The sequence below is a fragment of the Chelonia mydas genome, chromosome 5 (genome assembly GCF_015237465.2).
Source record: "Chelonia mydas isolate rCheMyd1 chromosome 5, rCheMyd1.pri.v2, whole genome shotgun sequence".
In the NCBI taxonomy this organism is placed as follows: Eukaryota; Metazoa; Chordata; order Testudines; family Cheloniidae; genus Chelonia; species Chelonia mydas.
The window spans coordinates 43,859,465-43,886,532 of NC_051245.2; the positions used below are offsets into that span (position 1 = coordinate 43,859,465).

The following is a 27,068-nucleotide window of genomic DNA, read 5'->3' on the forward strand; positions in this document are numbered from 1 at the left end:
GAGGAAGGTTTATTCCTGTTTTTTTGTAATTTTAAAGTTTTGCCTAGAGGTGAATCCTCTGTGTTTTAAATTTTATTACCCTGTAAAATTATCTTCCATTCTGATTTTACAGAGGTGTTCATTTTACTTTTTTTCCCCTTTATAATAAAAGTTCTGCTTTTAAGAATATGATTGGGGTTTTCAGTGTCCCAAAAACCCAAGGGTCTGGTCTGTGCTCACCTTGTTTACTCTCAAGCCTCCCCAGGATGAAGGGGTTTGGGGGGATATTTTTGGGAAACAGGAACTCCAAGTGGCCCTTTTCCGAAATCTTTGTCTAACTCACTTGGTGGTGGCTTGTGCCTTGAGGAAGTTTTTAACCTAAGCTGGCAGAGATAAGCTTAGGGGGTCTTTCATACGGGTCCCCACATTTGTACCCTAGAGTTTGGAGTGGGGAGGGAACCCTGACATAACCATTGTTTCTTCTTCTAGCAGATGTAGACATGTATTCCAAGCTGGTTACTAGCAAGCAGTACCCCCATTCGGAGGCAGGACTGGGAGTCTACCTGAGCAAAGACTGCAGGTTTGCTCTTCCCACATTAGCGTCCGTTCCAAAAGAAGCGGTGACTGAAAATGGTCCATAAATGTATGCACAGGCGACCATGTGGCCAACCTACAAACATCCAATATGGAAATATCATTGAGGAATGCCACTGACATTGCCTGTGCTCTCATCAGATATGTTCCTAACTGCTGAAGAGGCGCCTGGAAGTGGTCAGTCGGCAGGAACGCCCTCAATTTTGTGGAATCTAACAGGGTCCCAGTGAACTCTATTTGCTGAGTGGGGGCCAAGGTCAACGTCACGATGTTTAGAACAAGTCCCAAACGGTCAAGCGATCATAGTGTGGTTTCAACATGGGTGAGAACCTCCTCCCTAGAGCTGCCTTTCAGAAACCAGTTGTCGGGGTAGGGAAGATATGGATCCCCTTCCTCTTGAGGTAGGCCATGACCACTGCCATACATCTGGTGAAGCAGGAGAGAGGCCGGATGGGAGAATCGTGTACTCAAAGTGGCAGACTCCTACCACAAAGAGAAGATACTTCCTGTGACTTGGCAGAATGGCCACATGGAAGTAGGTATCTTGAAGGTCCAGAGCAGTGAGCCAGTCATAGGTACCGACTCCATTGGTGCTCCACTCCTGGAGCACCCAGGGAAAAAAATTAGTGGATGCTGAGCACTCACCGGCAGCCTCCCACCCGCTGGCAGCCCCACCAATCAACTCCTCCCGCTCCCTCTCAGCACTGCCCACCCACTGTGAATCAGCTGTTCCGCAGCGTGCCGGAGGCACTGGGAGGGAGGAGGAGAGTGGAGATGGGGTGCACTCAGGGGAGAGGGCGGAACTGAGCAGGAAGAGACAGGACGGAGATGAAGCATGGGGGGCTTGGGGGAAGGGGGCGGGTGGGGGCAGGGCTTGGGGCGGAGCCGGAGTTGAGCACCCCTGGTGCCCGGAGACCAGTCATGAACCAGTCAGTCATTCTTAGACAAAGTAGGGAGGATAACAGAAAGAGTGACCATGCTGAACTCACATATTAGACGAATTTGTTGAGTCCACAGAGTTCGAGGGTGGGTCTCATCCCACCCTTGGATTTCGACGACATCAGGAAAAAACAGGAGTAGAACCTGTGACTGTGGTGTTCTTGTGGAACCTCCTCCATTGCTCCCAATGCTAGAAGAGCAGTATCTTGTGAGAGGGGTCCTGAAGGAGGACTGGGTGAAGGGTGGGGAGGGGGCACTGAGAGGAACTGGATGGCATAGCCCAATCTGATAGTACCTAGAACCCAACTATCAGACGTCATCATTGAGACCCAGGCATCATAAAAATGAGCCAGCCTGTCTCCAAAGGAACAGGGGGACAACAAAGGAGGGGAAAAAACTGGAACAGAGCTCTAGATCAGTGAATCAAAATGTGTGCTTAGCAGGCACCGAAAGAAGGTGGGCAGTGCAACCGGGCCCAGAGCTCGAGTGCTTCCTCTTGAGAGACCTGTATCTCTTCCTGGGGTAGTCTCATTATCTCAGTGGGGAGAAGGGGGAAGGACTGCACAAAGAAGTGATGTAGCCTATAGGGCTGCTGTTGCTGTGCCCTGTAATGGCGTCTACTCACACAGAGTGTATACACCCCCAGAGATCTGATGGTAGCCCTTGAATCCTTAAAGGAACACAAGGTTCCATCAGTCCTTTTCCAAAAACAAGGTCCTGCCATCGAATGGCAAGTACTCAATAGCTAGCTGGACATCCAGTACAATCCCCAAGTTTTGGAGCCAGAAAGCCCTCTTTATAATTGCCAAGGCCATAGTCCTGGCCAAAGTGTCCATCAAATCCACAGTGGATTGCAAAGATGTTTTTGTCACCAAGCAGCCCGCAGGAACAAACACGCAAAATTAATCTCAAGAAGCCTTGGACAACTGCTCCTCAAATTTGGCAATAGCTGACCACTTGAGGAAGGCAGTATTTGGCCAGCAGGGCTTGTTAGTTCGTGATCCTCATCTGCAGTGATGATTAGGTGGATATCTTCCTGCCAAGAAGATGATCTAGGTGTTTCAAGTCTCTATCCTTGAGGGAGGATTTCACTCTGCCCTGCTGACCCCTGTCGTTCACCGCCATGACCACCAGGGAGTTTGGAGCCCGATGGAAATAAAACCCTTTGAATCCCTGTACTGGGACAAAATAGCGCTTCTCCAAGCACTTGGCCACCAGAGGTATCGAGGCCAGTGTAACCAAAAGAGCCCTCACAGGCTCGAGGAGTACCTCATTAACGGAGGGCCACTCTCCCAGGGTCAGAGGTTTGGAGAATATCCACAAGCGTATGGGTATTCTCCCAAAGAAATTCCTCCTGAATACCTAGGGACGAGGCCACTAAACATAACAGGTCCTGGTATGCCCTGAGGTCCTCTGGGATGAAAGGGGAGTACGAACCGGGCAACACCACATCGTTCAGGGATGAGGACAAGGACTACAGGGAGATCCTGCTCCACATGAGGAAACACTGGTGGCTCCACAGGAAGGGGGAACTGCAGGCATCTGGACTTGCAGCTGGTCTGCAGCCACCAATGCCGCACGAGCAGAGGATCTCATTCTTGAATTTGATGACGAGCAAGACCTCCAGGAGTGAGGGGATTCTCACTGGGCCCAAAGGGCAATTAGTACGTGTAAGGTATTGGTAGCCAGTAGGTGCTGGGAAAGGGGCCTTCATCCTGACCTCAAGGCACAAGCCAACCTTGGTAACTGCATTGGTCCACTGGTGACCTCCAGACTCCCTCAGGTGAAGTGGAGCGAGAGGATAAGGAGCCCAACTCTGAAGCACAGGAGTCCTGGGATCTAGGAAACATCAGAGGGGCGACTTCAGAAGGAGCCAACAGGCGATCCTACTTATCCATAACCTAGAACGAGGTCAGAATCGGTGCCACCGGCATAGTCAGAAACAATGGTACTAAAAAGGTCAGTGCCGCGAGCAAGGTCAGTCCCAGTGCAAACAATGGTACCGGAGTGCCTGTGTGCCTCAAGGTTGAGGGCAGCGACTCACTCCATGGAACCATCTATGGCAATGATTGTGTTAGTGCCGAACGAGGGCCCAGTACCAAAGAACCCTGTACTGTCCCTAGTACTCTGCTCATATCAACCCTTGTAGGGGTACTTTGTGGTGTGGTGACAAGATTTCAGCGGCACACTCCAACAGGGGAGCCATTGCGGGTGCCAGCCTTGCAAAGTCTTAGACCAGCGGCGAGGATGGGACCAAAAGGCAGAGTAGGTCCACCACCGCTTGATACACTGACACCACTGACACCGTCGGTACCGGCACTGTTCCCATCAGTACCGGACTCAACAGATGCCCAGTGACCAGAACCAGAGGTCGACAATACAGGGTGTCTGCCATCCCCAACCTATGCTGAGGGAGGCACGCTCACCATCCCATGCATCAGAGCTGGCACCATGCCAGGCTGCGCTCTTCTTAGAGAAAGCAGGAGTTGCTTCAGGACCTGCAGGACTCCTAACTGGTCTTATATGATCTCTTCTTTGGTGCCGAGGACAGAAAACAACTCCTGCACCTCTTCTGAGAGGTCCCTGCCCCAGAATAGGAGGCAGCAGCGCCTTCCAAGCTGGAGGGTGATATGCAGTCCAAGGAGAGCTTCGGTACTGGGTCAGGCCTCATGGCCTGGTCAAGCAGGTAATACTTAAAGCAAAAAAGTCTTGCACAACCTGAGTCCTCTTCTTGAATCATCTGCAGATCAAACAGCGCTCCTTAAGGTGGGCTTCGCTGAGACAGAGCAAGCACCACATGTGGGGGGTCACAGTTAGGAATCGCCACTCCACACAAAGGGCAATTCTTGAACCCTGTGAGGGCATCACCGGGGAACACTACCACTATACTACATCCTATAATTTTTAAATAATGCTACTAACTAGCTACCTATTAACTATATACAGTAAAAAAACTATGCTAAGATAAACCACACAGAACTCCAAATCCAGCCAATAGGTGATAAGAAGGAACTGAGGGGGATCAGGGCGGCACTGCCTCGTATAACCAGATGAGGGGCTACAGGCATGAGCACCATCCTTCTATGGGTACTGCTAAGCAAAAGTCTCCAGCTCCAGGACACAGGGCACGCACATACCTACTTGGCATACACATCTGCATCTACTCGAAGAAGAATTCAGCTAGTTCCCCTGCCCCAAAACCCAGCACATCACCCCAGTGCCCCAAGCCCAGCTTCATTCAGGGAACCAGGCTAGGCTCCCTGCCCCCATAAACACTCTTCCCCTGTTCCTGCAAACTCACCACCTAGCCCTAACAGTTCATTCCCTCACTCCCTCTCATGGTAACATATGCAGCTGGTGCTTCTCCCAACATCCAAGAGCATGTGTGGTCAAGTTTCCCACAACCAACTCCAGAATCCAGCAGCCCATTGCCCCCTCTGGGCATATCACATGGAGCAGAAACTCCACTCAACTCACCAGGCATTGGGGGAAGGATCAAGAGATAGATCAGATCTTCCTGCCAACCATCCCTTAGCCCTAGCCTAGAACATAGTGCCTGACAGCCCATTCCCCCACTGTGGGATGACAGCCTTCTCTTACTACTAACTAACAGTTTGTCCTGTAGCTTGAGTGGTAGAAGTCAACGCTGAAGGTTCAGGGTTCAAATCCTGAAGTTGATGCATGATAAGGGGTTGTTACAGTTGTAAAAACAAGTTCTATTGTGTACTTTTTCCCCCCTTCAGGAAATCTAGGAAACTTCATTAAAAAACCCTTCGTTAAGAGAATGTTATTTAGGCTAGAAAACTAAACACTTAAACGTTAGGAAGTTCAAGATTTACGGTTGCCTGCACAGACTTAATTTGCTATCTTATGCATATCCACTCTGATATCATCTTTAATTACATAAATATATTATTTAAATAGTACACACAAATATACTGTAAAGGTACTAACAAAGAAACCTAGGTATTATGTCACTCCACCTTCACAGGCCCATAAAATAATGTAGTGTTTATTACAAACCTTTAATGACGTGTTTTTTCCTCCCCCTCACATTTAAACATTAAGACCTCAAAATCCTTAATACATAGGGAAACTAAATAAATACACAGGAAGTTGAAGCTGTTAACATCAGTTCAACCCTTATTTACCTTCCATGGTCCTACTTCAGAGTTGTGCATTTTTCCTGGAAAAGACAAATCACTAGAACTGCTGCTCAGGATGACTATAATTTCATTGACTGTTGCGTGAAAAACCCAGAATCCTAAACTCAGGCATTAGCAGATAAAATTCACTTCATCTTTAAAATGTATACATAAGTTGTTAGTCATTCGGAATCTTGAAAACAGGGAGGGAAGGGTTTAAAGAGGAGTGAGAGTGCTTTATGATGCTCTACGGGCCTTTTGTAGATGAAAATGACCGGGTTAATATTTAAATAGCATCAGTTTACATTGCCCATACAAGTTTTATTTCGACGCATACATATACACACAATTTTGAACACATACTTGAGACAGATAAGAGAGAACATTTCAACATTTTATTCCAATAAGGCTGGCAATTAAAAAACCCAAATAATTGGGAATCCATTTTAAGAGCTTACTTTTGCATAGGTCATCAAGAAAGCATAAGAACCAGGTACTTATAGCATTAGACAACTGGAAAGATGAGCAAAAGCAGCGAATAGGCTGAGGAGCAAATATTCAACTACTTGTGGCCAAATGGAATAAGTAGATAAAACTATATCCACTTAAGAGTTTCACCTGCTTACACCAGGTCCAAATTTTGTCCGGAATGTTTTATGCACAAGCAACTTACTACAGTAAAGGTCAGCCAGTTTCTTATAGAGCGTGTAAGAATAAGATTGTTTGTTCTTCCGTCTCTTGAACGTAAGACTGCTGCTTGGTAATCTACACTTGTGAATCTGTTCTAAATCACCGATTACTAAAGAAAGATTTCAAACAATATGCCCTAATAAAGGGAAGACAATTAAACTGATGAAAATGGTCTTTGGTGCAAAGTGAGTTTGAACTGAATAAGCAATTGCTGCACAGTATCTGTCAACACCACCATCCGGTAGGACAAATTTTGATTTCCAATATTCCATGCAGAGTTCATATGAGTTAACAAAAATCAGAATTAAGCATGACGTACACAAGATTTGCACAAGGTCATACAATAGCGTGATTGTATATTACCATAGTACAGTTCATCAATAAAGCTGTCACAAAGAGCAGGTACATATGACCTTTTATTAAAAGTAATTAATTTGGAGCAAGACTTGACAAACATTTCATAGTCTACCCCATACCATAGTGCCCCACAGCAGCAGTAGGGAGCAGCCTCTGCAGATACTGCCACAGCAAAAGCCCCTGACTAGCATCATGTAAGTTTCTCACTGCTGCTGTGGAAGAAATAGCAGCAGCAGAAGCATAAAAGCAACTTACTCCATTCAGTCAAGAAATTCAGATAAACTCTGGATTGCAAAATTCCTGCAATACCATAACAAAAACTTTTGTCCCTTTTCTGGCTTCCCCTTATCTTTCCCTAATGCTTAAGTTACTTTTCCTTGTCCTCAATACCCTGCACAATTTTATTTCAAACACAAACTCTGCTCAACACCTTTCATCTCTCCCTTGCCCCTTCACTCTATCCTGGTCACACAGTGTGCCCCTCTCTGTATGTTCCTTCTCACTTAATGTGCCTTTTTCAATATACAGCAGAACCCCGTTTATCTGACCCTCCATTAACCGGCTCTGTGTGTTAACCAGACTACCAGCACACTGACGTCCAGAGAAGGGCGATCTCTCCTGTGGCCGCTAGATGGCACTGCAGCATTGCACTTTCCCATTCTCTGGTTTATCTGGATTTCTGATTATCCCATCTGGCCCCATCCGAATTAGATCAGATAAACAGAGTTTTGCTGTATCTTCCTATATTCCTCATTGCCTCAGTCCTTTATATCACCACCTTCTCTTCATTCAAATCCCAGCTCAACAGATCCCTTCATCCCAAAAAGCTTATGAACTCTAGATTTACATTTGTAAAGCATTTTAGGATCCTTCGGGTAAAGAAAAGAATATAAAAAGTAGGGCAGTCAATTAATCGCAGTTAACTCACACGATTAACTCAAAAAAATTAACTGCGACTAAAAAAAAATTGTAATTAATCGCGGTTTTAATTGCATTACTAAACAATAGATTACCAATTCAAATTTATTAAATATTTTGGATGTTTTTCTACATTTTCATATATATTGTATTCTGTGTTGTAACTGAAATCAAAGTGTACATTATAAATAAAAGAAATAGTACTGTAGTGCAATCTCTGTCGTGAAAGGGTAACTTACAAATGTAGATTTTATTTTTGTGTTATATAACTGCACTCAAAAACAAAACAATGTAAAACTTTAGAGCCTACAAGTCCACTCAGTCCTATTTCTTGTTCAGCCAATTGCTAAGACAAATAAGTTTGTTTTCATTTACAGGAGATAATGCTGCCCTCTTCTTATTTACGTCACCAGAAAGTGAGAGCAGGCGTTTGCATGGCACTTTTGTAGCTGGTGTCGCAAGATATTTACATGCCAGATGCGCTAAAGATTCGTATGTCCCTTCAGGCTTCAACCACCATTCCAGGGGATATGCGTCCATGCTGATGATGGGCTCTGCTCGATAACAATCCAAAGCAGTTGCAGGAAAAATTGTGCTCAGTCTCTGCAGAATTTGCTCAGTCACTCTGTGGAAACGGTACATGCACCAGCAATTCCAGATAGGTGCTGTGAAGAGACGGAGCATGACCAGTGCAGACGGAATCACTAAAGAATTGAGCTGCACAACTCTAAAGTTTCTACTGAGCATGTGTGAAATAATATTTTTCCCAAGGCTTAAAATGTCACCAGAGTTTCACACCAACTGAAAAATTTACATCCCTGACACTAGGGCAACCTCCCAGCCAAATTTCAACCCCTTGCTCCAAAGCATTGGGGCACTAGATTTTCCCAATGCAAAATCTGAAAGATTAAAGGCAAAACATGTTTTTCCTAGTCTCATTCCCTGAAAGAGCTCAACTGTTTTATCTGAAACTTTTTTTAAAATAAATTTAGCTCAAGGCAGAACTCCCAACACAGAAGGATTCAGCCCAAACAGTTTAAATTTAAAAAGCTATAAACAACTGAGAACAGGGTCTTTTAATGGACAGTGTGGGGCAACCATAATTGCAAGTGTCACTAGCTGTACCACCTGTAGTTACACCTGATATCCTGATAAAAATATGATTTTTAAATTGTTTTAAACTTTAACATTTATTTAAAACTATTCTGTAGGCATGCTTGACTGCAGAAGCTGGGTTTCATGGAAGCTTACTTTATTAGTTTTCCTCTTTCATCCATTTTCTTTAGACAAACTGCTGTAGTACTTGTACTGTGTGCCCACAGCTCCTGTTGGCATTCAGATGTTGAGTGTTCTACTGAGCCTGAGAAGGAGCTCCAAGAAACTATAGCAACCCAGTGGAGTTTTATTCCACTTCTAAGCCTTCTAGAACTCCATATGCTGTGCGAGTTAGTATAAATAACTTTGTTGCCAACAAGTTTAATTTATAAACCAAGTCTTCTACTCTAGCTACCAAGATGAACACAATTTGTCATCACAGATACAAGTACTGCTTTCTTTCTACCAATGAAAGTAAAACAAGAGATGGCATCTTTCTCTCTCACAAGTCCAGCTGACCAACTTGCATACTCAAAGTTTTCCAAATTAGGAAAAGATCTTAACATACATACATTCACCTCATTAGACTCAACTATGTACCACCCAAGTTCTCCAATCCAGTAGTCACTAAGGGGGGAAGGGGGGGTCATCACTCTCCAAAATAATCTCACTAAATAATTAAACAGTAACAGATTTTAGAAAGCACGTTTAGCTTTTTTACACATTAGTCAATACTTCCAGTAAGCCATAACACAGTAAACGTCACATACTAAATAAGAACTTAAACGTGGAACTAAAATGGTCACAAGCACATAAAATTAAACAAAATGACGACTAGCTGCATGCATTAGGTACAGGCTTAAGACAATAACAGCTTACTCTTCAATGTACTCACAATTCTGATTGAGCATAAAGGAAGAAACTGGTACTGTTTAGTTGAAAAGCTTGCAGTGCAGGTTGCAAGGGAAAAAATGATCTGTCTAGGTACTTTTTATGACTCTCCTCACTGTAGTGTTTTAGCACTCCCCCAAATGAGAAAAAAAAAAATCTTTCCCTACCCATCCTCTCTTTACTGCTTGTAGGAATACCTTGAAAGGTAATAAGTATGTGTGGATGTGGGAGAAGTTGTGGGGGAAGGGAAAGAAGTGGAGACCTAGAAATGTACTGCTCTAAAGATATTTTAATACAGACAGAAGGTTCTCAAGCAACAACAGATTTTAAAACATGAAATTCCACATTCAGGTGTAACAGGCTTGGTTTCAACCTACACTGCTATTTTATATTCAAATAGAAATCATGGCTTATCTCTTGATAAAAGTTTGTACCTTGATCTGCTGTCTTCTGAGCATTGCAAGTTCCCTCATATCTCGGAATGGCTGTAGTAGATATTGGTACAGTTCTGTGGTAGCTTCAGCAAGACTACTGTAGGCTTCATCTTCCATTTGATACAGTTCAAGCAGCTCTACCATGCTTTCTGTATTCTTGTGTTTTTCCAACAGCTATATAAAGAGAAGAGAAATATTACTTCAAAATTTCCTGCTAACAAATTTGATCCCCCCGACTCCTCCCAAAAAAATCCACTTAGACATGAAAAGTTCCATGGCACAGCTTACCATACTAAGGAAGGAACTAAGCCAGTCAAGTCTGAACAGCCCTTTGATTACTGAACTTCCAGAGTTGAGGTTATCACTGCTTTCCAAGAGTTTCCTGAAACACAGTGGCACTGGAGACATAGCCATAAGTGGAGCTAGGAGGATGAAATCTGATTTACTTTTCACCAGTTATGCCATTTACTTATTGCATTTCACTCCATTTAGACAAAAAATAAGAGAGAAGTCAGGTTTCGATTTTTCTAGTTGTTATTTTTTAATACCACAAAGATGAGAGATGCATCACAGAAAACACAAGACAAGTGCATTATCACAAAGGACTTACAATCTAAGTCCTGGCCTTTCGAGCTGTTCCACATATGGGGATCTCAGGGGCCCAAAGAGCCCTAATGAAGTCACTGCAGTTCCACACAGGTGAAAGGATTTGCCTGTGTGGCGCAGCTTGCAGGACAGTGGCCTACATTTCTAGTCTATTTTATTTTCTGGTTCATGTGCTTTAGCACGTTTTATTATCTAGGTTACAAATTAAGCAAACAACGTCTTAAGAGTTTAAGGCCAGAAGGGACCACTAGCTCATCTAGTCCAAACACCTGTGTATCACAGGCCACCCGCACCAGCCAGCATACGCACGCTAAACCCAACTGAAATGAGTCCAAAGTATTGCTGCCCACTGGAGATGAGACTACTATATGCAAAGAACAGGGGGAACCAAGATACACAAACACCCCAACTCTCCCTCAGTGACAGGGAAATGATTGAGAGATACCCAGAAGATCCTGGCAAGTGACCTACACTTCCATGCTGCAGAGGAAGGTGAAATAAAATCCAAGGTGTCCAAAGAATTTTCATTAGAATTCAAAAAAGTTGTGGATGTATTGTAAACTTTGTACAAGTCCTAAATTTGAGGCCTAAATCAACCTAAAACTGTTTCCTCAAGAAAGTGACCATTTGTACAATCTTCTCTTAAAATACTGTCTGTACATAATCCCAGTCAGTCAGATAAAACAGAAACTTTCACAGATTTGTTACGTTAAATTTTTATCTCATATGCCTGCTTTGAGACCATTTCGTGTACATGCCTTGGCAGGTCAGGCCATACAACTTAACTCATTTGCCATATCTAGAAAGCCACTTACTGATTAGCTAAAGCTAATGATTAAAATAAATAAATAAATAAACAAACAAACAAACCACACCAATTCCCCTACCCTTTACTTGGGATGTCTCCAAGTATCTACACAAAAAGCAGATTATCCTATTAGCCTTATTATCAGCCACAGAAAAAAATCAAAGCTCATTTTTGTGTTACTGCTTCAAAAGCTTACTCTGCTTATATCACACATTACATTTTTTCTGACCCATACACACAAAATTATTTTAACCTCCCCTTAAACTAAGTCATATCTTCTAGTTATTTTTTTTTTATAGTTTTAAAATGAAATCCCCAAACTATAAGCATGCCAAGTATACCTTAAACCAAGTTGTGGTGTCAGGAACTGTTACCGTGTCTCTGATCCAGTAAGTGACGTCTTAACTCCAACAGCATGGACATTCCTGACAGTGTAGTCCCTAAAGAAAAGCCACCTCCTCCCTCAACTCCTTTCCTTCTCATTCTTTACTCATTTCCTCAGTTCTGCCAATGCCATTCTTTCACCTCTAACTTGCCCCAAATTTTCTATTGCCTGCCACTTTTTTAAAAAGTCCTCCCATAGTCTTGGCACAGCAATCTTCCCTCTGTCAGAGAACTCAAGAAAGCAGCCTTATTTCTTGTTGTATTTATGCTGGGCACTACTTTAAATGTCTCCACCTTTTAAGATTCTAGAATGTCAATCCCACAGGAAGGAAATAAGAGTAACTTTAATTCTTTCATTGTTTCTGGAAGAATAAGCAGTCTTAAGTCAAGAACTCAACAGCATGAATGTAACTTTTACTAATTATTCTATACTGCAGTTTATTATTATTTCAAGGCATATCTAAGTGCTCTGTGATATTCTGGGAAGCACACAGTAATCCTGCAGAAGGAAGTTTTGGTGGAAAAATGCTAGGTGAAGGGCTGAGACTCAAATTTATAGTACTTTAAAGTTGTCTTTTCTTTTTGAATGCTGAAAGTATAGGTACATATATAATAGCTGTATATGAAATCAAAGTTAGAGTGCTTATATTACTGTATAAACCCATAAATGGGAAAAAACAACGATAGCATAAAATAAAGTATCTTGAAAATCCGTGATGAAGGATTACTTACCTTACAGTAACGGTCATTCTTAGAGATGTGCTGTCCATGTGGATTCCACTCTTAGTGCGCGTGCACTCCACAAGCATGAGATCAGATTCTCTTCGGCTTGCAGTATTTGTTGGGGCTGCACCTGCACCCTAGATCCCCTTAAACCCAGCCACTCAAGGTCATAAAGGATGCTTCAGGCCAAACAACCCTTAGTTCCTTCACCAATATAGAATCGCACAGAAACAGAACTCGTAGAAGCAGAGAAGGGGAGAGGTCATGGAATCGGTGTGGATAGCACATCTTGAAGAACTACAGTTACTGTAAAGTAAGTAACTGTTCTTTCTTCAAGTGATTGTCCCTATGGATTCCACTCGATGACTAAGAACCAGTTGTCTCTTTGCTTGGAGATGGATACTTGGGGTTCTAATTAAACAATGACTGCAGGACAGCCTTATGAAAACAGGCATCCAATCTGGAAGCCGCTACCAAAGACTAATACCCTATAAGGTGTGAACCAAACTCCACATAGCTGCCCTATGGATTTCAGAAAGAGGGACGCTCTTCAAACAGGCAGTAGAGGCTGCCTGATCTCTAGTGGAATGAGCTCTAGTGTGGATAGACGGATCTGACTTGACTAACTCGTACCATGTTTTTATATAGTTGCAGACCCCATTTAGAGTACCTCGGTGAGAATACTGACTGATCCGTAACCCTCTCCACAAAGGCTAGAAACGGTCTAGATGTCCCCCAAACAGGGAGCAACATATGGAACATTGCCTGGGGATATGTCCCTCTCCTAAGCAGAGGAGGCACCAGGACTGCCAGTTATTAGCCAGCAAAGCTTCACATGAGGGATAGGTCTTAAATCCTAGAGAGATTTAGCTTCTGTCATGTTAGTAGCACCCCTGCAGGAAGCTATGGAAGAGAGGTGGGGAGCACAGGGATGTCATGTCTAGCCTAACCAAAACAAAACTTATCTAAACCAAAATAAACCCCAACACACCACAATCTCAAAACCTTTATTGACTATAAGACCTAACAACTAACACTAGCTATTTTCAGAGAGAAAAGTGGACACTGCAGGGGTTCTATAAAGGTGGTAAGAAGGAACTAAGGCAGAGGTGGGCAAACTACAGCCTGCGGGCCACATCCGGCCTGCGGGATCGTCATGCCCGGTCCCTGAGCTCCCGGCCCGGGAGGCTAGCCCCCAGCCCCTGCCGTGCTGTCCCCACCCCCCACAGCCTCACCTCGCTGCGCTGCCGGCGCAATGCTCTGGGCAGTGGGGCTGCAGAGCCCGGTCTGACCCGGTGCTCTGTGTTGCACAGCTGCCTGTCCTGGTGCAGCCGTGCTGCCAGCCACTGGTGCTCCAGGCAACACAGTAAGGGGGCAGGGAGCGGGTTGAATAGAGGGCAGGGGAGTTCAGGGCGTGGTCAGGGGCGTGGACAGGGGTCGGGGTGGTCAACAGGGGGGTTGAATGGGGGCAGGCGTCGTTCAGGGGACAGGTGGGTGGATGGGGCAGGGGTCCTGGGGGGGCAGTCAGGAAAGGGGGGCAGTTAGGGGTGAAGAGTCCAGGGGCGGTCAGGGAGAAGGGGTGGTAGGATGGGGCAGGGTTCCCGGGGGGGCAGTCAGGAAGAAGAATGGGGTTCAGATGGGGTGGCGGGGGGTCCAGGGACAGTCAGGGGACCGAGAGCGGGGGGGAGGGGGGTGGATGGGGCAGGAGTCCCGGGGGGCCGTTAGGGGGCGAGAAGCTGGGGGGGGAGGGGAACCAGGGTCATGCCTGGCTCTTTAGGTAGGCACAGCCTCCCCTAACCGGCCCTCCATACAATTTCAGAAAACCTGATGCGGCCCTCAGGCCGAAAAGTTTGCCTGCCTCTGAACTAAGGGAAGGTTGCCTGCTCCACCCTCTCTAGTCTAGGGTAGAGGGACATGAGGCATCTAGGACGCAGGCTGATCAATGGACACTGCTGACCAAAAAGAATAGTCTCATGTATGAGGTGCATGCACACCAAGAATTGAATATGTGTAGACAACCACTCAAAGAAGAACTAAACCTTACCTTCATTCCCATTTACAAGGCTTGTCTACACTGGGAAGTTTTATCAATTAAACTAATGTCAACAAGGGAAAATCGACAAAAGCAAAGTTACCAAAGCGTGTCTATATTTGCTCCCTCTGTCAACAGATCGTGTCCACATTCAGGGCACCTTTGTCGACAGCGAGAGCAATGGACTGTGGGTATGTATGCCACAGTACCTGGCAACACCATCCGTCGCTAGATGTTGCAGGAATGCGGAAACGGAATGCAGCACATTCTGGGACATGCAAAATGTACCATCATCCACCTCTTTGTGTCCCATCCCTCCAAAGGTCGCTGGCTTTCTTTCACGCCGTTTTTCCAATTGTCATTCTTTTGTAGTACGTGCCAGCATCTGCAGTGAGAGGATGGATCCCGCACTTCTCTCCTATGCGCTGTTAGCTGTCATGAGGACATGGTGCATGGCAGCACAGTTACTCACAGAGTTACTCGCAAAGTTAGCAGAGGATGAATCGCAGTCACCCAAGTGTAATATGGACGACAGCAATGTATCAGTGCTTTGTGCATTCACAGAGCAGCTGAATACAGAAGAGCATCACTTTTGGGCTAGGGAAACAAGCGCTGATTGGGGAGATTGCATTGTCATGCAGGTGTGGGATGACAACCAGTGAGTGCAGAACTTTAGGATGAGTAAAGCAACCTTCATGGAGGTATGTGCTGAGCTGGCCCCTGACCTGCGGCGCAAGGACACCAGGTTGAGAGCTGCCCATCCGGTAGAGAAGCTTGTTGCAATTGGTGTGTGGAAGCTGGCGAATCCAGACTGCTACTGGTCAGTTGCAAATCAATTTGGAGTAGGAAAGTCCACTGTTGGGGCTGTATTACTCCAAGTGCAGGGCAATAAATTGCATCCTGCTGCATATGCCCGTGACTCTGGGAAATGTGAATGACAGAGTGGATGGCTTTGCAGAGATGGGTTTCCCTAACTGTGGCGGGCCTATTGATGGCACACAAATTCCAATTTTAGTGCCAGACCATCTTGCCTCAGAATACATCAATAGGAAGGGATATTTCTCCATGGTGTTGCAGGTGCTTGTGGATCACCGGGGGCGTTTCATGGACATCAGTGCAGGCTGGTCTGGAAAGGTGCATGACACATGCATCTTCAGGAACAGTGGCCTGTACAGAAAGCTGCAGGCAGGGGCTTTCTTTCCAGACCACAAGTTCACAGTGGGGGATGTGGAAATGCCCATAGTAATCCTGGGAGACCCTGCTTACCCCTTACAGCCCTGGCTCGTGAAACCTTACACAGGGCACTTGGACATCAGCAAGGAGCATTTTAACAACAGGCTGAGCAGGTGCCGCATGGTAGTCGAATGTGCCTTTGGACGTCTGAAAGCTCGCTGGAGGTGTTTAAAGGCAGGCTAGACCTTACCGAGGATAATATTCCCGTTGTCATAGCCACTTGCTGCACTTTGCATAATCTGTGTGAATCTAAGGGTGAAATGTTTGCTTGGGTGTACAGAACTGAGGCAGAGCGCTTGGCTGCACAGTTTGAACAGCCAGATGCTAGGGCTGTCAGAGGAGCCCAGAGGGCTACTATTAACATCAGAGAGGCTTTGAGGAACCACTTTGACAATGGGGGGGGGCACTAACACGTCTGCTTTGGAGTTGCTTCCCTGTTGCATCCATGTACAATGTTGGGGCCCAAGATCCGTGCAACACAATGCTTTAGAAGCCTGTGTCCGAGAGTGAATTGATTGCTATACGCTTTTGTAGAACACTGAATAAAAACGCTGTACCATTAAATTAGCCTTATTTATTGTTAAAAGGGGTAAAACCTCAAAAGTGTGTGTAGCTCAAGCTGTGAGGGGGGTGGAGTGATGGGGAAATTCAGGAGTGCTGTGGAGTGAAAAGTAATGTGTGGGCATAGAGGGGGCTGTGGTTGGCAAAGAATTGTGCATCTGCTGCAGAGGCACTTGAACTTGGATTTGCTCAGTCTGCAGCTATATCAGGGACTTGAGCCTCTGTCTGATCCTCCATAACTTTTAGCATCCTCTCTGTCGCTTGCCTAGCAAAAGCAGCACTCTCTTTCCTGTCCTGCCTTTTGGCTTCTCAACACTCTTTCCGTGTCCTGCTCTGTCTCTCGTCACGCTGCAGCACCTCGCAGAACATCTCCTCTTTGCTGTGCCTAGGATTTTTTCTTATTGTCGCAGCCGGTTGACAGGGGTGCGTGGTGTGTTCCTCAAGGTCTTTGATGAACAGGAGAGGGATTGTTACATTCCAGCAAATGACTGAAACATTTTACTAAAAGGGCATTTTGCTAATAGAAATCACTTTCTCTCTGAGACTCTAGGCAGGCACACACCCCCACAAGCATCCCAATCATGGTGAGTTCCAGGAGTGGGGGGAAGGCGGTTGTGCATACAGACAAAAAGGTCTTGGCTTGCAGGGGAGCTTTTCAGGGAACTGATTCTAAAATTATCCCACAATTTTTCACAGGCGGCCAACCTGCTGGCTGACGTCTCACGGATGAGGGTGACTAGGGAAACCCAGACTCAGCTTTTGAACGCTTGAGGCTTTCACCCCAGTCTATATGCAGCTCAGCTATGTGCTGCTTTGGTCCCAGCTCCAGTGTTTGCTGGATGGCATGGTACAGTTTCCTACAATGGGGGACCTAACAAGGCTACAATCCCTTGGAATCTGCGGCAGAGGATTAACAAGTACCTCTCTCTGGAGGATTCCCTGCAGGTCTCGATGTCCACTGACACCATGCTTGGCCATGCAGATCAGCTACACACTACCTGCCTCCCACTTTTTGATTCCCTACCCAAGCCACAGCAACTTACTCGGAGTCTCATCTGCTTCCTGCTCCCCACTGAGCACTTCTGGAGTGGAGAAAAGTTCCTGGCTGCATGCCCCACCGGGCGACCCCACCTCTTTCTAGCTCAACTTCTTCATCCACAATTTCAGCCTCAGGGTTTACCCCCTTTCAGCAGCCTGCAAAGAATCCTCAGGGCAATCGGCGATGGAGGTGGGGTCACCACCGAGGATAGCATTCAGCTTGTTATAGAAGCAGCAGGTCTTAGGTGCACCACCGGTGCGATTGTTTGCCTCCTGGACCTTATGGTATGCCTGCCTCAGCTCCTTTATCTTCGCTCTGCACTGCTGCGTGTCCCGATCATAGCCCTTTTCACCCAAGCCTTGAGAAATTTGCCAACACGTGTTCCGATTCCTACGGGTCACTCGCAGCTGCGACTGAACAGACTCCCTTCCCCATATACTGATCAGATCCAACAACTCAACGGTGGCCCAAGTGGGAGCGCGTTTGGGGCGATAGCCAGCCATGCTCACCTGGGAAGCTCCTCTCCAAAGCCAGCAAACAGGAAATGAGATTTAAAAGTCCCAGGGCTTGCAAGGGGAAGTGGCGGGTTGGCTGCAGGGCAGCAGAGTTCAAACCACTGACCAGAGCAGCAGCAGGGGAACTGTGAGATACTTTCTGGAGGCCAATAAAAATAAAAAGAAAACTCTGTGGTGTCTACACTGGCTGTTTGTCGACAATAAAGGGAGGGGAAAGGCAAAAGTCTCTCACAGGGGTGGAAGTTTCTTGTCACCAAAACTAGGGTTTTTTTCCAAAAAAAGTATGTGTTGCAGTGTGTACGCTATCGCAGTTTTGACGACAAAACTTCCCAGTGTAGACAAGCCCAAAGTCTCTCTTTAATGTCTGAATCCATTTATAGTATAAGGCCACTTAGATCCTCTAAATACCAATAGGAAACAATCTACCAGACAGTTTAACTGTACATGCTGAAAGTTTCCCACAGGCACTATCAAGAGGAAAAACTATGTAGGCACATAAAATTCAGTAAGTACTTTTCTATAAGATGTAGGCCTTGGAAGAGTTCGGTGACTGCCAAAATAAACTTAATGCATAAGAAGTGCACAGCTGTCAGAGGGTTAACATAAAATGTGTAACACAATGTTGATATATTTTCCCCCTCACACCTGTAATTAATTCTACACAAGCAAATCAGTGTTACTTTAGCTGTCCATTTACTGCAGTGTGTGAATAGCCTAACTTCTGTATAAAATTTGCAACCATTCATAAATTTGTTTTAATTGAAGTAAGTGGCGAGGGGAAGAGTAACCTCTGAATTTACAGGCCTGAGTGATGTTGAAATCTTAAAAATAAATGCAGTATTCAAAGGACAGATTTTACAGATGTTACATTGTGTTACACTGTTCACAACTAAATGAATCTCCATCTTGGGTAACTATTATGCGGATAGGGTCTGTCTGGCAGAAAAACCCAAGCCTTCAACTGAACAGTCCATGCATTTGAAAATATAGCAGATGATTTCCATCCTTAATTTAAAAAAATCAAATGCTTTGCCATTAAAGCTTTAAAAGCACTGCACTGAATTACAGAGGTCTGTGCAAACATGTATGTGCTGTTCTTAATCTTGGGCCGGATCCAAAACCACTGAAGTCAGCAGGAGGCTTTCCATGAATATTGGATCAGGGCCTTTAGCATTGCTCCTTTGTTTTACTCTATATTGAATGTTATTGTCTTCATTACCACATAGATTTAGATGTTTTACTTAAGATGCTAAAGTGTTACAAACACAACTCTTTAGGTCACTTATGGTTTCATATATGCTTGTTATTTAAAACAAACACTTTAAGAGTACTGTGGTGCCGTATGAGTGAATGCAATGTCCTCGGAAACTTCATAATCCTGCCTATCATTTTGGATTTGCCTCTCAAGAAGGAAGAATCCCTGATGTTATTTTAAAGGTTTTTTTTTTCATTACGGAGGCATATTGAACTACTGCCTAGCTTTATCTATCATTTTAAATTTACAAAGCAGGAGTGCACTACTCAAACTAAAGCAACTGCTAGATACTTCTGCCCTTTTCTCCAAACAGTGGCAGCTTCAAAGAGTTCTCTCCTTTTGTTGCCAAGTCCTTATAGATCAGCAGGACTACTGAACACACAAGCCCCAGGAGATCATTTCCAAAGCCAATGGTACATAAACCTCAGATACAATATTAGCAGCAATTAAAATTTGATTGGAAACTGTATGCATGTTCTAATGTTTAAAGTTATTTGTATTCCCTCACCCTCTGCACCCACCAAAAGACATCCCATTAATCCACCCTCCTGCCCCCCGAAAAACAACAACAGAAGCCACACACACAACCAGTACAGAATAGATTTGGCCAGAATAATAGTCTTCAATTATATGGAATCAAGATTACTGGTAAACTACTTTTGCCTTCCTCACACACAGGGTCCCCTATTCTGGCCATCAACTACTGCATTTAGAAGATGAAGTAGCAGGGATGGTCAAAAAAGTCTTACTACATAAGCCTCACCAGACTTGGAGATAGGAATTCTGCTATCAACATCCATGCCTTTCAGGGCCGGATTAACTGTCCTGTGGGCCTGGGGCTATTAGACTTTGTGGGGGCCCTGTATACAAGTCTTTTTCCTAATTTAAAACAAAATGATCACAATTATGGCATCGAGGCTATTAATGATATACTAAACTTGACTTTTAATTAACAAAGCTGTCCTGTAGTTAACTATATTCTACATGTTAAGACTGAAATGTAAGTTAATTCAAAATAGCCTACTTCTTACCTTAGAACAGCTGTTATATTAGTTTCTTTCTGGGAGGGAGTTTGGGTGTAGGAGGGGGCTCCAGGTTGGGGAAGAGTGTTGGGGTGCAGGAGAGGGTGAGGGGTTCAGGCTCTGGGAGGAAGTTTGGGTGCAGGAGGGGATTCTGACCTGGGGCAGGGGGTTGGGGTGCAGAAGGGGGTATGAGGTGCAGGATCCAGCCAGGAGGCGCTTACCACAGGTGGCTCCCGGCCAGCAGCACAGCAGGGCTCGGGCAGGCTTCCTGCCTGCCATAGCCCCACGCTGCTCCCGAAAGTGGCCAGCTGCACGCCCCTGGGGGGAGGGGGACAGCGTGTCTCCATGTGCTGCCCATGCCCGCAAGCACCACCCCCAGCTGCGGGGATGGTGCTGGGGGCAGGGGGGAAGCGCGCGGAACTGCCTCCCACCCCAGCGGGCGGAGCTGCTTCTGGTGACCGCAGAGATGTGCCAGCAGCTGGCCGCTACCGGGAGTGGCGTGGGGCCATGGCATGCAGGCAGCCTGCCTGAGCCCTGCTGCGCCGCTGGACTTTTAATGGTCCGGAGATCTCAACTGACTGGCAGAGGCTCTAGAATTGACCAGTCAATTGCGATCAACAGATTGGTGACCACTGAATTGTATATAATTATGGATTTATTTTTGCAGGGAGGGGCCCTTAGCCCAAGGCACTGGGCTGCAGCCCCTAAAGCCCCTGGGTTAATCCGGCCCTGATGCCTTTGTAACTTCAAGGTTATTATTTTGAATTACTATAGCACCAAGGAGCCCCACTCAAGGACCAGGACCTCATAGTGGCAGGTGCTGTACAAAAGACATTTCCTGCTCCAAAGAGCCTACAGTCTAATACATTTACAAGACACAAGACGGAGTCAGACAGAGGAGTACAAGGAAGCAATGAGACAATACTGTTCAGCATGACAGGCTGTAGTCTCAACACACCAGTGGCCTAACTGGTTGGACAACTGCAAGATATTCTACAATGGGATACATCGTTAATTGATTTGGAAGCTCTAGTTGGTGCAGAAGGTGGCCATCCACATGATAAATGGTGAGTCTCAGACAGCACATGATACGTGTGCTATGGAACCTGCACTATTACCTAGGAGCTTCCAGACAGGTTTTATAAGGTGTTGGTTTTTACCTACAAGGCCAATAGAGCCTGACACCAGCCTACCTGAGAGACTGTCTCTTTCCTCATTATACATTGCCACCGTTGCAATCAGCGAAGACACAGACATGAAATCGGGGATGGGACTTGCAGGGTATTCTCCATAAGGGCCAGGACACTCTAGAATACCTTTCCTCCCCTGGTCCAAAATACCTCAGATTTGTCAGCTTTTAGAGTATGCTGCAGGGTCCACTTGTTTCACCTGGCCTTTGAACAGCAATATGGCAGGGGTTAGTATTTATGAGATGCTGTTTAGTACAAAGAATGAGTTGATTAAAATAAAAAAAACAAAAACATAATTCAAATAATTGGGAGGGTTATCAAATATTTAGAATAACTAAAATTAAGAAAAATAAATGAAAATACTAAGTAGCAAGCAAAGTTTTTCCATGCACACACGCGTTCATGCTTTCTCCCATGCAGCCCTATATACATGGCATAAGCTCCTTGTAAACACCCAAAGCCACTGATCTCTCCTTCAAATCCCTCCTTTGCTGTGATGCCTACAAAAATTTTGACAACTCTGAGCCGCTGGTTTGAAAGATCAATGCCTAATGGGCTGGCTAGTATCTAATTTTGACTGACTCTGCCACACACTGTAAAAAGTGTTTTAAAGATGTTTGAGAGCTTTTTAAAAAAATAAACTGGCACTGAATTCTAACCCTTTGCCTTTAAAAAGGCATATACATGTGTCCAGCTGTACAAGCCTCAGAAACTATACCCTTTAAAAACTTATAAAAATGATCTGTGTGTGTCTGTTGTATTCACCATTTGTGGTGTCTTATACTTAAAGACTGACAGCTTTTGAGGTAAGAATAGTGCTTTTCATTATGTGTATGTACACTGCCTAGCATAATGTGGCGTTGGTCATTGATGGGGGCTCAGTCCTAGGCTCTATCACAGTACAAATACAGTAACAGCCAAATCACCACAGACAGTATAGAAGGAAAAAATGAACTGTTGGACAAGGAGGCTACAGAAGCGGAAAGAGTACAATATTTACTATTAAAAATACTACTGTGATGCAGTAAACCACAAAAACATGCCCCCAGACGGGGTTCACAGTCAACTATTCTATTTAGTTAAGTTGCTAACTGTAATCATAATTTACAGTCACTACAGCAATTTACAGGCAATGCAAAAAATGTCAGGTTAAAACCAAGCATCTTTTATAAACAAAATATGTGACTCAAATTTCTTCTCTGAAGGCCAACAAGCAAATCCATGACAGCATAGTACAAGTATTTTTGTTTTAAGATGGTAATTGGCTAACCTGCATAACTCACCTCATAACGCAGCTGTCCCAATCTTGACTAACACTATCATACCATACAAGGACCAATAAATACCTGCCATTTGCTTGGTTTGAGCACATTACTCAGAAAGGTGAAGCCCTAAACAGGTTATGCAGGTCACTCATGTAACTAGTCCTTGTTTGGGAACAGTCACATACTTTTTCTATTACTAACACAATGAAGACAGATCAGGTATTTATCTGTGTTGCGATGTATTAATACTATGTATTCTGATGAGAAAAACAGAGGGGATGGATGAGTACACTCTATTTCAAGGTAAACAGAGTATCCAAGATCTCCTATTCTTCCATTTGGAAAGATGGAAAACAAGCCAACAAAAATAAAGTCACTAATGAATACGTTTTTTAACAATGATCAGTGGAGACAGTCACTTTGAACCAAAAAAATTTCTAGGTAACATCTTATCCTAAGGGTTTGGCAAAGGACTCTTTTCTACTCAGATCCTTATAAATCCAGAAGAACTTGCCCTGCAAGAATCAGGTCTAAAAGTCCCAAAAGACCAGGAATTTGAGAGACGGAAGTAGTGTCAGTATTGGGGAATCTATGCTGTAACGTAAAGCATGTTAACTCCTGGCCTAAAGACATTATGTGTAGGATATCTCATGTAAGCCAAGGGGGGGAAAAAAGACAATACTATTGTCAAGTGCCAAAACTTAATAGTATTTACAGACAAATATACAGTAAGGCCTCTGTCCTCAGGTGCATCCAAGGACTTCACTCTCAAGGACTTTTTTTTATTAAGACAACATGAAGTCTGTTGTTTGCAGGTCCTGGGCATATAGGCCTGGCCCAACAAACACAAGTCCAGAAGTTAGTTAGGCAGATCAGAAATTAGATTTGGGCGTCTGATGCTCAGAAAACAGAAAGGTAAGAAATGCACCTCTTCCACCACTTTTCAGTTAGTTCATGGGAGCCACAATACTAGCCCCAAACCATAATTGCTCTGCAACCCTAGATGCACATCACCACACTGATAAGATTTTCCTTAACTCTGGGATAGAAAAAATCTATTAAAACTAAATTAAGACAGAGATTGGGGTGTGGGGGGGAGGGCAAGGCAAGAAAGGTATGGCAAAGCAGACTCAGGGCACAGCTGAGTTTCCTCTTCTCAAAGCCATGGAGAAGGAGAAATCAAGCTGGTTACAGGGACCACATCTACTTTAAAGCCTTGAGCATCAAATGCTTAGCGCTACAAGCAGGACCTTGTGTGCCCACCCCCAAAATGGTCACAGCTCTCCTATATGGTTCCAAGGTTCCACAACACCATATTCAAACAGAGGAAATAAGAAATGGCTACCCTAAGAAGAAAGTAGTGTGACCCAATTTTAAGAGATTTATGAAAAAGTTTCCAAACTGAAATCTTCTTAGTTATCAGCAACTATTGTTATATCACAAATAACCAATTATTAGACTACATGACATTTTTGGTCCCTTCTAACCCTATGATTCTATGAATTAAAAATAAACCAAACAGTAGATGATCTACATATGAACATTCAGAGAAGACAAAATTTAGAAACTATTATTATTAATAAAAGGCTAAACTTGTGCATGGAATTGTGGAAGTCCCATATTGCACACAACATTTTTCCTCCCACTCAAAACAGTCAAGTTCCATATAATTAGCAATCTGTGCAATCACTTCTGTAGAGTACAGCTTTCTTGATAGCAGCAATTTAAATTAGTACCAAAGGAATAAAGTGCCACAGAATAAACTTGGAGAGTTTGAAGGGTTATGATTTTGCTTATTTGGTGTTGGGGGGAGGGAACGTTATGGAAAAATAAACCCGGGGCGGGGGTGATATCCACATTGAACAATGAGATAAAAGGTGTGTGATAAATTGCTTTTAATCACCTCCACTGCATCAGTCCCACTAATCTATTTCTGCCAGGACTACTGCAACATTCCAGAACAGTGTCTAACCACCATACACCCACACCAAAAAAAAAAAAAAAAAAAAAGCAAGCCACAATGCCACATCCGTTCCATAAAGTATGGAATTTTACAGAAATTTCAGTGGCCTGAAGTGTCAAATGTCAATTAGTACTTGACCAGTGTTACACTTAAGGTCCAGTCTTGTAATGCATCAGAGCTAGAATCAAATACTACATCACTGAAAGACTGGAAAACCTGCCTTTTCACTATTACAAGGCATTTGTTTCTAGCAGTAGTGAACAGTAGTATGTGACTTTTTAAAGCCAAAAAGGGATAGAATGCAGTTGGTACGGTATTGTGTGGTATGGCACAAAAGATGTTGTTGGCACTCATTTAGGATTACTTGTATCAATGACCTACAAGTCATCCCAAATGAGTGGTAATAAAATATTTCAATTGCACCTTATATATCTATCCCAGGCCAAAAAATTAAGAGCATACATCATCAATTTAGGGGTAAAACCATTTACAGGAATGCTGCAATTATAAAAAAAAAAAAAGTTTAAAACCCCAGGAAATTCTGATTAAATTCTGATTAAGACGGTCAACAACAGTTGTCAGCAGAAGGTCCCCAGAATCAGTACTAGAACCTAATTAAATGCTCATGTTGAGCGGGGAAGACATTCTTCAGTACCATTTTGAAAAATATGGAGACTCAGTTATGCTTTCTGAAATGGTAACAAACAATACTGCCAAGATGACACTAGTACCATTTTTCAATATCCATTCAGGGGAAACCTGTTGCTGAAACACAACTTCAGTCAGAGTTCTATTTTATAGCACAGACAGTGTTTGCCTGTGCCATGAACTGCAAAAAAACCCTTAAATTTCAGTAAGTTTCACTGTGAAGACAACAGACAAAGGAACAGCACAGGACAAAGGAAAGAAGAATGAACAGAATGTGGGGAGAAACAAATGTTGGTCTTCTCTATGGTAGGATTTTGATTGCAAAAAAATTTCCACCACAGCCAACGCTCCTGTGAGCTATTTTATTGACAGTCCTAGTGTAGATGTGGCCACCAGTGTTTAACACCATGTCGTTTAGACCTTCTCAAAGCAGGTTTAAGCAACACTGTGTTAAACACCAGCTGTCATCAGAACCTTGTCCACATCAGATCTCTTGCTACTACCAATGGAATTGCACCAGTTGAAAAGTTTTGCTACCCAAAAATAAAAGAAACACCAAACACATGACCCTACCACAGCCATCACCTATGCTGAGGAGGGAGGAGTGTGGATGAACGTCAAGAGATGAGCACAGAGATGCTTGCAAGGACATAAAGGGAAAAGTCAGTGCTGCACAGTGCTCAGTGGATATGCACCCATTTACACCAAGGATGAATTTAAGTTCTATTTGTTTTAATTCAATTGACCATTTAAAATATTGTCAACCACTTCCCTAGTCTACGCTCCCGAGTCTAGATCCACCTTCCTCTGACTTCAGTAGCTCTGCAAGTTTAGACAATGTACCTTAACAAGAAAAGAGCCTTTATTAATTCATACCAGTTATGGCTCAGAGAGACCTATTAGGTCATCTAGTCTATCCCTCTAATTAGTAGAGGGCTGTTCCTTCCAGTACCTTTTACAGCCTAGTTTTAGGTAATTCAAGTAATAGCACTTCTACTGCTATCCTTGAAAACTATCCCATACACCAACAAATCTCAGTTTCCAAAGTTCTGGAAGGGCATTCCATCAATTTATATAATGGTGGTATAATATTTTCCATCCCAGTCTTTACATGATAATATTGTTTGCTTTTAAATAGCACTACAAGCTGAGAAGGGCTTTCATTGAGCTACACACGCTGACATTGAGATCTTTGTTCTGACTGGTACTGTGAATTTTAGTATCCTACAAAGTATAAGAGTAGTTCAAGTGCATTGTTCCAAAGTGTCTTATCTTTGTTAAGATTTCTCAGTTTCAGTCATCTCATCTTGATGAGCCTAAATAATTCTGCAAAATCTGTAACTGTGGATTTACCCTCTTTCCTAGATCACTAATACACTGAACACTGGTCCTAGTACCAAACATTTGTGCACCCAATTTTCAACATGGCAAAAGGTTAATAGTGACAGTCTAACCCTGTTTTCCATCTCAGTTTTTAAATATATGGTATTTTCTCTCTTACTCCATCTATTAGGTTTCCTTAATAGCCTCTTGTGAGGGACTTTATCAAAATGTTCTTGAAAGGCCACAGATCTGCTAGTTCTCCTTTAACCACTATATGGTGACAATCCTAAAGGTTGTCTTTTTTTTTTTTTTAAGTTGATGCTGCCCCCTTAAGTCATTTGATGCTCTTCTCTACAAAGACGGAAAAAATAACATACAAACATTAAATTATTGACATCTCTTGAGTACTGGAGCTGCCCAAAACTGCATAAAATGTTGTACGCACATCACAATCACAAA

General features: G+C 43.9%; 1 protein-coding gene across 2 annotated transcripts in view; it reads right to left on the reverse strand.

Moving 5' to 3' along the window:
• The window catches only part of JMY (junction mediating and regulatory protein, p53 cofactor), a 128,158-nt gene that overhangs the window by 84,315 nt on the left and 16,775 nt on the right, over positions 1–27,068 (reverse strand). Inside the window, exons 1-2 of one of the 2 annotated variants that reach the window (XM_043546398.1) lie at positions 10,331–10,469; positions 10,043–10,216 (exon numbers count right to left, since the gene is read on the reverse strand). In XM_043546398.1, the coding sequence (XP_043402333.1) occupies positions 10,043–10,216; positions 10,331–10,456 (300 nt within the window). In that variant the 5' untranslated portion in view covers positions 10,457–10,469. Of the gene's footprint in view, positions 1–10,042; positions 10,217–10,330; positions 10,470–27,068 lie in introns of those variants that run through there. The other variant, XM_027829003.3, reaches the window with a different exon arrangement.